The 14031-nt window shown below is 43.7% G+C and overlaps 1 protein-coding gene across 1 annotated transcript; it reads right to left on the bottom strand.

The window, feature by feature from the left end:
• Positions 1-6412: 6412 nt before the first annotated feature.
• On the bottom strand, positions 6413-12556 carry LOC137604034 (high affinity choline transporter 1-like). The gene is made up of 8 exons (XM_068327962.1): positions 12373-12556; positions 11422-11538; positions 10997-11152; positions 10738-10886; positions 10475-10618; positions 9823-9976; positions 7104-7318; positions 6413-6931 (listed from the first exon to the last, which is right to left on the bottom strand). The coding sequence occupies exons 1-8, from the start codon at positions 12554-12556 to the stop codon at positions 6413-6415; spliced, it is 1638 nt and encodes a 545-aa protein (XP_068184063.1).
• Positions 12557-14031: the final 1475 nt, after the last annotated feature.

Genomic DNA, 14031 nt, shown 5'->3' with positions numbered 1-14031 from the left:
GGAGCTTAGGACAGATGAAGGAGGCCAGCCTCCTCAGGAAGTACATCCTGCTTTGCCCCTTCTTGTACACACAGTCCCAGTTGAGTGACCAGTCCAGTCTGCTGTCTAGCTGCAGTCCCAGGTACTTATAGTTTTCTACCACCTCCACCTCACTGCCTTTGATGATCACCGGCTGTGGAGAGGGAGGTGCCCGCCAGAAATGCAGAACCATCTCCTTTGTCTTGGAGACGTTGAGCTGGAGCTGGTTCTGTTGGCACCACTCCACGAAGTCAGCCACCAATGCCCTGTACCCCCCCTCATCACCCTCCAGGATACATGCCACTATCGCGGTGTCATCGGAGTACTTCTGTATGTGGCATGTATCCGAGTTGTGCTTGAAGTCTGATGTGTAGAGGGTGAAGAGAATGGGGGATAGAACGGTCCTCTGTGGCGCCCCCGTGCTGCTGGTCACCATAGAAGACAAGCAGTCCCCCATACGGACGTACTGGGGTCTGTCCGTTAGGTAGTCCGTAATCCAGCTCACGAGGTAGGGGTCCACAGCCATGGAGGTCAGTTTATCCTGCAGGAGCTGGGGCTGGATGGTGTTGAAGGCACTCGAAAAGTCGAAGAAGAGCACTCTGACCGCACAGCCCCCGGCGTCCAGGTAGGAGAGTGTGCGGTGGAGGAGGTACATGACAGCATCGTCAACCCCAACCTTGGCCTGATAGGCAAACTGGAGAGGGTCCATAGCACCCTGCACCTGTGGACAATATGAGCTTTATTTAAAATGACTGCTGGTGTGTGCTCAGAGGAAGGGTTTAATGATGGCTGAGGGTCAGAGTGGAGAACCCTGGTTGTGTTTCTATTCCCCTAGTGGTCTGAAGTGTGTAGTAACGTCTGTAAATGTTGCTCCAGTCCAGAACAACAAGGAATAAAAGACAAACTTCTGTCTGGATGTGGACAGAGGTCAGCTCCAGGTCACGGTCTACCTGCTCGTCAGAGCCAGTGGCCTCACCTGTGCCACGCCCCCAGCTGAAGGTGATGAGTCTCGTTGGGAGGTTACAAAGGGAGGCGGAGCCTCTCTGTTCACTTGGTTGTGTGTGTGGAGGGTCAACACCATCAGTTGTCTCTCTGTCTTTGTGTTTGTGTGCATTTGGGTTCAGTGTGTTAGAATCTGGGTTCCATGTCCACTGGTTCCTGTTTTGGTTTTGGTTCCCATTCCAGTTTGGCTCTGGGTCTTTGGTTGATCCATCATTTCTGATAGAATCAGTGGCAACTGTGGGGAAATCTTTACAACGAGCAGGAAATTTTGGTTTTGCATGTTCATTTAATTTTCCCAACCCACAGCATTGGTTTGGAAACTGGGAACAAATATGTTCAGTCAAAGACATCAAAGCAACGTTTAAAGCTCCAACATGACGCAATGAAAGACTGAAAAAATAAGGGGTTCTGAATACTGTCCGTATCCACTGTATAAGGTGCGGACAGGTCAAATAAGTAGATCCTTTGGGTGGATAATGTCTTATATTTACAATAAATTAAACCCTGGGCACTTTAAGCGTGGACACTCAAAATTTAGAATTAAAATGATTCAATGATGAGGTTTCAATGCAAGAAAATTAACCCTGTGTGAAAACAAACACTAAACATACAGAGTGATGAGACAACGTCCGACAGGCAAGCATAGATGATGTGATATATTTCATCAAATACTTGCAAACACAGAACTCATTACAGTAACAGGTATGAGGCAGAAATCCAACATAGTCCACATGATAAACCCACAAAGCGTAACCAAAAATGAGAAAAGTCAGCAAGTACACAAAAAGAAATCAAGCCTCAGGCATGAGGAAAAGGACATGGGAAAAACACCAGGGAACAAAGACTAAACAGATGAGCTGACAATGGGCTGTCAAGAAATCATTGAAAGTAAAGATACAGTTAAACAATGACTTATATACAATTACTGAAAATGGGGCGGCATTAAGGGGCAGCAGTAGTTCAATCCACTAAGGCCTCGACCACACGTAGCCAGGTCTTTTTGAAAACATATTTTTTTCCAACGGAGTATGCTAATGAAGGAAGTACATCTCAGGAGCAGTATTTTGGGCTTGCCTTGTGCAGAGCTCCTATGGTGTGATAGTTTGCCTTTAGACGGCTTAAGGCCCGTTTTGGAGCTTTGACGAGAGCTATGAACACTAATCTACAGGAACTGCCTTGTGTAAATTATGCATGTTTTATGCTACATAATTACTGTGAGGCTACTAAAGACACGCTGGATGACAACTGTGTCATATGTACTGTATAAAGCCCCTATTTTATCAAAACATTTCATAATTCATCCTACAGATCTTTTTGCTTAACTCAACCAAGTCTCTGACATTGCTGTTATATAGCAAATCATTGTTGAATCTGTTAAAGGGAGTCCTCAATCACTGAATATAAAAAAAAAAACTTAATTAAACTTATCTCCAGAATAATGTAGCCGCAAGAGGACACAAGCCAGTGTCTTATTGTGCCGGTCCCAAGCCCGGATAAATACAGAGGGTTGCGTCAGGAAGGGCATCCGGCGTAAAACTTTTGCCAAATCAAATATGCGAATCAAACCTATGACTTCCATACCGGATCGGTCGAGGCCCGGGTTAACAACGACCGCCATCGGCGCTGTTGACCTACAGGGCGCCGGTGGAAATTGGATTACTGTTGGTCGAAGAAGGAGAGGAGGAAAGTGCGTTCGCACGAAGAAAGAGAAGAGGAACACCAAGAGTATAGGACTGAGAGTAGGGACGTTGAATGTTGGAACTATGACAGGAAAAGGTAGAGAGTTGGTTGACATGATGCAGAGGAGGAAGGTAGACATACTGTGTGTACAGGAGACCAGGTGGAAAGGTAGCAAGGCTAGAAGTTTAGGAGCAGGGTTCAAGTTGTTCTATCATGGTGTAGATAGGAAGAGAAATGGAGTAGGAGTTATCTTGAAGGATGAGTTTGTTAGGAATGTCCTGGAGGTAAAAAGAGTGTCAGATAGAGTGATGAGTCTGAAGCTAGAAATAGAAGGTGTGATGTTCAATGTTGTTAGCGGGTATGCTCCACAGGTAGGATGTGAGCTGGAGGAGAAGGAGAAATTCTGGTCGGACTTTGATGAAGTGATGCAGAGCATGCCTAGAAGTGAGAGAGTTGTCATTGGAGCAGACTTCAATGGACATGTTGGTGCAGGAAACAGAGGTGATGAGGAGGTGATGGGCAGGTTTGGTATCCAGGAGAGGAACGCAGAAGGACAGATGGTAGTTGACTTTGCAAAAAGGATGGAAATGGCTGTAGTGAATACTTTCTTCCAGAAGAGGCAGGAACATAGAGTGACTTATAAGAGTGGCGGTAGGAGCACACAGGTAGACTACATCTTGTGTAGACGGTGTAACCTGAAAGAGATCAGTGACTGCAAAGTAGTGGTAGGTGAGAGTGTAGCCAAACAGCATAGGATGGTGGTGTGTAGGATGACTCTGGTGGTGAGGAAGATGAAGAGGGCTAAGGCAGAGCAGAAGACGAAATGGTGGAAGCTGAAAAAGGAAGAGTGTTGCATGACTTTTAGGAAGGAGTTAAGACAAGCTCTGGGTGGTCAGGAGGTGCTTCCAGATGACTGGACAACTACAGCTAATGTGATCAGGGAGACAGGTAGGAGAGTACTTGGTGTGTCATCTGGAAGGAAAGTAGATAAGGAGACTTGGTGGTGGAATGAGGAGGTACAGGAGTGTATACAGAGAAAGAGGTTAGCTAAGAGGAAGTGGGACACTGAGAGGACTGAGGAGAGTAGACAGGAGTACAGGGAGATGCAGCGTAAGGTGAAGGTAGAGGTAGCAAAGGCCAAACAAGAAGCTTATGATGACTTGTATGCTAGGTTGGACAGTAAGGAGGGAGAGACTGATCTATACCGGTTGGCAAGACAGAGAGACAGAGATGGGAAGGATGTGCAGCAGGTTAGGGTGATTAAGGATAGGGATGGAAGTCTATTGACAGGTGCCAGTAGTGTGATGGGAAGATGGAAAGAGTACTTTGAAGAGTTGATGAACGTGGAAAATGAGAGGGAACAAAGACTAGAAGAGGTGACTGTTGTGGACCAGGAAGTAGCAAAGATTAGTCAGGATGAAGTGAGGAGGGCATTGAAGAGGATGAAGAGTGGAAAGGCAGTCGGTCCTGATGATATACCTGTAGACGTTTGAAAGTGTCTAGGAGAGGTGGCAGTAGAGTTTCTGACTGGGTTGTTCAACAGGATCTTAAATAGTGAGAAGATGCCTGAGGAATGGAGGAGAAGTGTGCTGGTGCCCATTTTTAAGAACAAGGGAGATGTGCAGAGTTGTGGCAACTACAGAGGAATAAAGCTGATGAGCCATACAATGAAGTTATGGGAGAGAGTAGTGGAAGCTAGACTAAGGGCAGAAGTGAACATTTGTGAGCAGCAGTATGGTTTCATGCCAAAAAAGAGTACTACAGATGCAGTATTTGCTTTGAGGATGTTGATAGAGAAGTACAGAGAAGGCCAGAGGGAGCTGCATTGTGTTTTTGTAGATCTGGAGAAAGCTGATGACAGGGTGCCCAGAGAGGAACTGTGGTATTGTATGAGGAAGTCTGGAGTGGCAGAGAAGTATGTTAGAACGGTGCAGGACATGTATGAGGACTGTAAGACAGTGGTGAGGTGTGCTGTAGGTGTGACAGAGGAGTTCAAGGTGGAGGTGGGACTGCATCAGGGATCAGCTCTGAGCCCCTTCTTGTTCGCTATGGTGATGGACAGGCTGACAGACGAGGTTAGACAGGAATCTCCATGGACTATGATGTTTGCAGATGACATTGTGATCTGTAGTGAGAGCAGGGAACAGGTGGAGGAGAAGCTAGAGAAGTGGAGGTTTGTCCTGGAAAGGAGAGGAATGAAGGTTAGCCGCAGTAAGACAGAGTACATGTGTGTGAATGAGAGGGACCCAAGTGGAAGAGGGAGGTTAGAGGGAGAAGAGATCAAGAAGGTGGAGGACTTTAAGTACTTAGGCTCAACAGTCCAGAGCAATGGAGAGTGTGGAAAAGAGGTGAAGAAGCGTGTCCAGGCAGGATGGAACGGGTGGAGGAAAGTGTCAGGTGTGATGTGTGATAGAAGAGTTTCAGCTAAAATGAAGGGAAAGGTGTACAAAACTGTGGTGAGACCAGCGATGTTGTTTGGTCTAGAGACAGTGTCACTGAGGAAAAGACAGGAGACAGAGCTGGAGGTAGCAGAGATGAAGATGCTGAGGTTCTCTCTGGGAGTGACCAGGATGGATAGGATCAGGAATGAGTACATCAGAGGGACAGCACATGTTAGAGGTCTTGGAGATAAAGTCAGAGAGGCCAGACTGAGATGGTTTGGACATGTCCAGAGGAGAGATAGTGAATATATTGGTAGAAGGATGCTGAGTTTTGAACTGCCAGGTAGGAGGCCTAGAGGAAGACCAAAGAGGAGGTTTATGGATGTAGTGAAAGAGGACATGAAGGTAGTTGGTGTGAGAGAAGAGGATTCAAAGGACAGGGCTAGATGGAGGAAATTGATTCGCTGTGGCGACCCCTGAAGGGAAAAGCCGAAAGGAAAAGAAGAAGAAACTTATCTCCAGAATAAGATTCAGCATTACTGTTACACATAAAGTACTGTTTTACAACTTTGTTAAGGGAAACAGATTCAACTGAAAACATTAACGTGTTTATGATCATCGTAACGCCTCGCTCTGACAGTTGGTTCTGTTCATTCCCTCATTCTGATTCTTGTCTCGATCAACAACTGCTGGTAACGGTGGTACTAGTGAGATTTTGGATTTCACACTGAACACGTTAAATATAGAAATCAGCTTTTTTTCCTGCAAAAATAAAATCAGAAATGGTATGAAACAACAACTTCTTGGTTGTGTTAGGGATGTCAGGCACCTGTTTGTAACAGAATTGTACAAGTTCAAGATATCAGATTTCACAAATCAAAAGGTTGATTGAACAGACGAAATGAAATGAAAGATAACTGTGAAGAAGGTTCATTCAGTGTCATCAGATCTTACCTAAAGGAACTCCTATTTTCAAAGAACCAAGAGTCTACACATGTGTTTCTGGGATGTCCTTTTCACGTATATCTTTCTTACTCTTAGACAATGCAGAATGACCCTGGTATGTTTTGACTATTCCTTGGATGGTTTCTACTATTTGGTCTGGAGACATACGTTTTATTTGAGTGTGTGAGGAACAGGACATTCAGAGTCACACAAGTTTAAGTGAATGAACATTTATGGCATGGTCATAATGTATATAAAATGATTACATGATTGAGTAAATATTCAAACTGTTACATATAAGTAATAACGTTTTTTAATAAATTGTGTGGTTCAGCATTATTCATGAACAGATCCATCTGAAAAGAACATGCTAATCATTAGCTCACTCAGCTGTGTCTGTTCATTTCCTCATTCTCTTCGTCCTCTATAGCGCCACCTACTGGTGTCAGTGGTACTGGTGAGTGCTGGGCTTTCACTTTGAACACATCCCACCTCTCAGGTAGAACACCTTTGTTGAAGAGGACAGAAGCCAGGTAGGAGAACAACAAGATGGCAGCAATGGAAGACAGCATGGAGATGGTCTTAACTGGAGCGTACTGGACATAAACACCATCCTCCAGAGTGCATCCTGGGAAATGTAGGACTGGTTTTAATCCTAGTAATGGGTCTCCACTGAGTCCTCTTATTGTTAATCCAGTCAACATGCCCATAACAGCTCCATAGCCATTGGAGATGTTGAAGAAAATGACACAGAGGAGTTGAGGGAAGATGATGATGAAGATTGCTTCATTGCCAATGAACCAGAATACTAGGATGCTGTTTTTCAGGCTGGTGAGCAATGTACCAACCAACCCCATAACCACCACAGAAAACCGGATCGCCCACTGAATCTCTCTGTCAGATGCCTGAAAATGAAAATGAAGAGAAAGATGAGAAGACAGTGCTGTCCCAAACATGCTTTGCACCAATGTCTTATGTTTGTGTCTTTGCTTCTAAATCATGTCACTTTATTCCATTAAAGTAAACATCAAGGCTTGTGTTACACTTTGAAAAAGACAAAACAAGTGAGTTTTTAACCTGAGGTCTCAGGATATTCTTGTAAATGTTTGCAGTAAAGATGGAAGATGCTGAAAGCAAGAGAGAATCAGCTGATGACATTGCAGCAGCCGCCACACATCCAATACCAATGATTGAGATGAAGGGTGGGCTTAGTCGCAGGGTGATGGGCAGAATCATGGCCGCTTCTCCACGTTCATATGGAGATGGAGAACCATAGGTGGTCTGGTTCCAGTCTGAAGTATTGACACAAAACAAGCACATATTGACGTAATTAATGAAAGACCTATTTAAGAGGTCTCAAATGCAATGTAGAGTATCAAAAAAGTGGTGCAATTATATCCTGAAATGTATTCAATCATCTTTGACACATTTTTGGTGCACACATGTATAATATTAGCAAATTTTCCCAAATAAACGGATTATGATAGAAAATATATCAAGTAAGAACCCTGAGTCGCAGTGGCTCAGCGGTAGAGCGGGTCGTCTAATGTTCCAAGATTGGCGGATCGATTCCCGCCCCTGCCCAGCCACCTGGAGCGTGAGTGGACAGTGGGAGGTGTCAGCTCACCTCCTGAGCACTGCATGTGTTTGATGAAACTAGAGTTTGCTCTTAATTTCCCTTCGGGGACTATAATATACAAAATTAAAAAAAACAAAAAGCCTAAAACAAGCAATGTGGTGTGAGGTTACTGTTAGGACAGATTGCAAGTCTTTGAAACATTTATGTTGCTCGTCAAGGAACAAGTAATAGCTTGTCTTGGTAAAGTCATCCATGTTTTTCTGGCTCCTGGTATCATCTGACAATCCTGTCTTCCAGGCCCTGGTCAATGACATTGTCAAGGACCTGTTCAACAAATGTGTCTACCTACCTTGCTAAGACCCTAATCATTCCTCAAGCCAAAGAGGAACATGTCCACCATGTCTAACATGGGGCCCCGTGGCAGACCCAGCCACCAGGTACTCGCTTACGGGCCCTCCGTCCATGCCTGGCGCCTGACATGGGCCCTGGGCTTCCTCCGGGCAGGGTCAAGTTATTCCCTCCTTGATTTGCCTTTAGGTTCTTTTGAACCACTCTTTGCCTGGCCCTTCCCCTGTTTGCCTTCTCTTACATCCCTTTGGAGGATGGGAACATCAACCTGAATGGTTGATGTTCAAATCTCCCATTGCTGAAGCTGCTGCTGAGAGCTGTGGTCTCAAGATCTTGGGTGCTTCAAGAAGCCGTAACGCTGGAACACCATGGTGGACTCGGATTGTCAGGGAAGCCGTTCAACTAAAGGAGGCCTTCAGGGGCATGTTGTCCCTGGGGACTCCTGAGGCAGTTGCAAGGTACGACAGGCCAGAAGGACTGTGGCCTCGGCTGTGATGGAAGCAAAACAGGGTGTGGGAGAGAACAAGCAGACGGACTTTCAGACGGCACCAAAGTTGTTTTGGAGGATTGTCCGACACCTCAGGAAGGGAAAATGGGTGTCATGGATAGAACACCTCTTAAGCATTGTGTGGAAGTCTGGGACAGTACCGAAAAAGTAGCAGCCTGGGGTGCTGGTATCTCTTTATAAAAAGGGGGACCCATCTAGTCTACATGTGTTTTGCGGACTGGGAAAAGGTGTATAATCAGATCTCTAGAGAGGTGCTGCGAGAGCATGGGATGAGGGGATCACTCCTCAGGCCATTCAATCCCTGTACGCCCAAAGTGAGAGCTGTGTTCGAATTCTTGGTTGTAAGTCAGACATACTACCAAGGGTTCGCCAGGGCGGCACTTTGTCACCAATTCTGTTTGTGATTTTCATGGACAGGATATCAGGGCATAGTTGTGGTGAGGAGAGGCCAAACTTTGGTGGCCTGAGGATTGCATCCCTGCTTTTTGCAGATGATGTGGTCCTGTTTGCATCATCACCCTTTGACCTGCAACACTCACTGGTCCAGTTTGCAGCTTAAACTGAGGCGGGCGGGATGAGGATCAGTACATCCAAATCTGAGGCCATGGTTCTTAGCAGGAAGCCAGTGGACTGCCTTCTCTGCGTGGGAAATGAAGTCCTCCCCCAAGTGAAGGAGTTCAAGAATCCGTGGGTCTTGTTCACGAGTAAAGGAACAATGGAACGTGAGATTGGGCGGAGATTTGTGAGCGGTATTGCAGTCGCTTTGCCGCACTGTTGCGCACTGTTGCAACAAAGAGGGAGCTAAGCCGAGAGGCGAAGCTCTCCATCTACCGTTCAGTCTTCGCTCCTACCCTCACCTATGGTCATGAGCAATGGGTCATGACCGAAAGAACGAGATCGCAGGTAGAAGTAACTGAAATGGGTTTTCTCAGCTGGATAGCTGGTGTGTCCCTTAGAGATAAGGTGATAAATCAGAGATTCACAGTAGAGTCGAAGTTCCTTCACATTTAAGGAGTCTGTTGAGGTGGTTTGGGCATCTGGTGCGGATGCCTCCGGGACGCCTCCCTAGGGCAGCTGGGAGACCTCGGGGCAAACCCAGGACCAGGTGGAGGGATTACCTGTATATCTCAACACTGGCCTGGGAACGCCTTGGGTTCCCCAGTCAGAGCTGGTGGATGTGGAGGGAAAGGGAAGTTTGGGGCTCCCTGTTGAAGCTGCTGCCCACCGCGACCCGACTCTGGATAATGCGGATGATGATAATGATGACGTTGGACTTTGAATGTCAGAATGTTGAAACTGAAACTGATAGAAAACACTGATTTGTTTATTCAGTTTGCAAGTTATACAAACACAATAATTACCTGTAGATGCAGCAGCTGCCCCAAGAAGTACTGATGGTATCCCAAATGTAAATACAACGAATGCAGAAATAAAGGACGTGATCTTGGCTGTGGCAGTGGAGGAAGCTGACAAGATCCTCTGGTGTAAAGCCTGAAATCCCAGACTTCCGAGCGCCTTAGGGGTGAAACAAATAGTTGGTTCCTTCTTGGACTAACATTAAAGGTCTCACTGCATTTTTTTCTTAAGCTTAAATTCAGATAATTTGAAGCTAACTTTAAACTTTGACTATGGTTATAAAAATAATTTTTAAAGTGACATTATCGAAAGCTTGAGTTATTAGCCAGTCAGTGAAATGTGGTTGTTACTATCAGTGGTTAACAATTAACATTCCAAAATAAAAGTTTTGTGTTATTCACAATCAGTCAAAGGATATTTAGCTGACAAATGGAGTTACATATGAAAAAAGTAGTTTGAGGTTTCCTTAAAAAGAATATGAAATTATCAGTCGTTATCCAGGCTTTTAACTACAATAAAAATTGATTCTGCTTCCAAACTAAATCAACACAGCATAATCTCTTAATGAACATACTCATCACAGTTGTGTGATCAAACAGAATGTCAGAAACTGCAATGGAAGACTTTTGAAATTATGAGGTGCTATAGCTTACTTACAAAGAATAAAAAGTTATCAATCATGATCCAGACGTTCTTCAGCTCTGGTTGACCAATCCAGGGAGCGTGTAAGGTGTTGTTCATTAAAGTCTGACTGATGTCCAAGGTGGAAGGATTCGTCAACACGAAGGGAACACAGATCCACTGAGGACACAAATTATATATGTATGTGTATATATATAATAGTTTTTTAAACATTATGAAGTTCAAAATTCAGTGCAACATAAAACATAGCTATGGCACACTCACTATAGCAAACTCACCAAGCCAGTAAATATAAGGACCAGCTGTATAACATCTGTGTAGGCCACAGAGTAGAGACCTCCCATCAGGGTGTAGATCGTGGCGACAGCAGCGGAGATCCAAGTGCAAACAGAGAACGGCAAATCCAGGATTACACTCATGGTTCCTCCTGTTGAAAAACAAAACTCAAACATTTAACATTTAAATGTTGCTACTTTAAAAAACTATTAAACAGTAAAATGTGAAACAGTTGTGTACAATCATATGAAAACACTCTACCTAAGCCAGCTAGTGTTGCAGGCACCCAAGTCAAATCATTGAAAAGTGAAAAGAGGCTCAGTCCAGCTGTTATCACTTTCCCATACTTGGAATGAAAAGGGTCCAGCATCGTCACACAGTTTCTGTCTCTCATGGGCTTGACGAACACCAGTCCAACTTTATTTTAAAAAACACAGGTAAAAAAGAGCATTATTATTTTTTTGTTAATATGCAAGGGTGGAGAATTGGTAGATTAGCAGTTATCATAGTTACACATCAGCACAAGAGCAGGACTATGTCCAATAAATTAACTAAGTAAATAATGACTGGAAAGTCAACACCATTTTTTTTTCATTGTTACATAAAGTTATGACAGTAATAGCTTTTGCGATTGTCAGACTTTAGTTACACTTTGGGATAAACACATGAGATAAATACATAGTTACTAGCAACAAATGATGAACTGTATGCAATTAATATCACGACTGTCCAGATGAGTCCCATGGAGGGGGTGTAAATCATCTCTCCAATGCCAGTAATGAAGGCTCCACCAACCCACGTCGCTGCAAGAGAAACACACCAGTTGGCTTGTGAGTAAATGGAGACCAGTTTTAAGGTGACACAACGCTGGATAACTACGATTTAATTATGAAATATATTTGTCAATGGTGACTTTTAGCAAATACATTCATAGATATTTGCCTGTTGAACCTGTGGTTCAATTTCAAACTATGAAATCTATCCCAAGTCCCTGTAGATCAGGGGTGTCAAACTCATTTTCACTGAGGGCCACACCAGCATAATGGCTGTCCTCAAAGGGCCAAATGCCCCTTGTAAATGTAACTAAATGTAACTTAATGTCAACTAACCCTAAATAACCCTAAACAAAACAGTTACACAGAAAACATGTTTGTTTGTTGCCCTGTTATAACATAAATCCTTTTAATTTGTCAGGTGATCAAACCCACATAACTCCATTTTTCTTAATTGAACCATAAAAACATTTTTACACTTAAATAGTGTTTGTACATCTAGTGTTAAAATTGTCCGATGTGTAGACATATACAGATGGACAGACAGCACAGCAGACGTAAATGCACATAAATAAATGCTAGATAAATAAAACACAGAGAGAAAAAAAAACATTGATAATACAGGACAAACCGTATACATACTACAAGACTGGACAGTTTAAAGAAAGATTCAACCAAACAAGTAAACAGTACAGGAGACCCTCATGGTGGGCAAAGCAGACCCCTCATCCCAATTGCATCTTAAACACCCTGGCTCCACCAGTGTAGCACAAGCCACCTCCTTCCCAGCGATCATCTAGAATTCTGATATACAGCAATATGGAAAAGTGTTGGGCCTGCTCATGTCAGCTGTTCTCTACACACCTGTCATGGTGAAGACCCCCACCACCGAGTTGATGCTCCGGTTTCCTAGAATGACCATCTCCATCCCAGTGGCTCCACTTTTCTTCTGTTTCCTCTTGGACTTGAAGGAAGCCCAGATTCCCGTCCCAAGAACCAGCAGGTAGAAAACCACCATCACTATCACTCCTGGGATGTTTGCTGACATGATGGACTGGTCGACTGTCTTCTTCCCCAGTTGATTTGTTAGTGACTGAATTTAAAGTGTGACAGTATTCAAGACGAGTATCAATGGGATAACAAACTTACCTTCCCTTAAACATGATTGCCCGGGGTGTAGAAAACTTGTTTTTATTGAATAGTATATTTGTTCATGTAAAAAATTAACATTCAAAAGATTGTTCCCACGACACGGTGGCGCAGTGGGTAGCGCTGTCACAGAAAGGTGGTGCTGGGTTTGCGTCCCACTCTGTGTGGAGTTTGTGTGTTCTCTCTGTGTCTGCGTGGGGTTTCTGTTCCCACCCACCCCCAGAAACATGCGCTTCAGGCGGATTGGCCGGTCCCAAATGGCCTGAAGCGTGTGAATGTGTGCATGCGTGTTTGTCTGTGTTTACATGTGGCAGCGCACTGGCATTGTGCCCAGAGTGTCCCCTGCCTCATGACCCCAGCAGGCTGGGATAATGGCCACAACAGCTGAGATCCAGATACAATGTTGGGCAAACTCAGGACCACAATCAGTGTCCCGAATATCAAAGATATTATTATATAGGTAGTCATCAACATTTAAAACATAATAGGGTTTGAGAGGTTGTTTGTAAGTCGTTATTTATTAAATTTCAATCTATAATCACCATTTGAGGTCATTTAGATATCATTACTACTCTAAATAATAAAGTACTATTCCCTAAGACTGATCAGAAGTAATTACAGGACATAAAAACAACACAATACAATAAAATACTGTAATACAGTGAAGTGACTTTAACATCTCTAATTCGGTTGAATGAATGTCGTCCTTGGGGCATAGAGGGAAAGCCAAGCTTTAAGCCATTGAGTACAATATTGCACTTTAACACATCAGTATGAATGACATGCTCATGCTCTTCCTTGTCATTGAAAGTCTGACATGCCACTCTGTGTACGAATGTAAAATGTGAATATAAATGTAATATTTGTTTTGGGATTACTTTCAGTATTATTTTGCACATGTACATGCTGGAGGTCTTTAGTGTTTGTGGGAAAGTGCAAACAGGCTGGAAGTAAAATAACTGACAATGACTAAAATCAAGACAGGTGGGATTAACAATTATTTTAATGTATCTTTTCAAAACATCCAAGTTTTATTTAGGTTCCTTATAAGATTTTGTATGAACTGAAATGATTTCACAAAATCCAAAAACTACCAGGGTCAAAATTATTACCATGAGTCAATTGTGTATATTAGTCAATTGCTATTTTTGCCAAAGTGCATAAACAAATACAAGAAGTCACTATAATATAACATGTAATACTAAATAACACATCAAAACAGTTTGTCTGTGGTGTAGGAGGAACAGGTGCCGCAGTAGTGGAGTTGTACGGTGTTGGAGATAGTCCTGAACCCAGAGTTGACCTCGGACACAGACTAGAAACAGAAGAAGAAACTCCATCAGTGTCAGAGTCTTTGTCGACACCATTCCTCAG

The sequence above is a fragment of the Antennarius striatus genome, chromosome 11, assembly GCF_040054535.1.
Source record: "Antennarius striatus isolate MH-2024 chromosome 11, ASM4005453v1, whole genome shotgun sequence".
In the NCBI taxonomy this organism is placed as follows: Eukaryota; Metazoa; Chordata; class Actinopteri; order Lophiiformes; family Antennariidae; genus Antennarius; species Antennarius striatus.
Note: the sequence above shows the minus strand (reverse complement) of the source record. Positions and strands in the feature narration are given on the sequence as shown.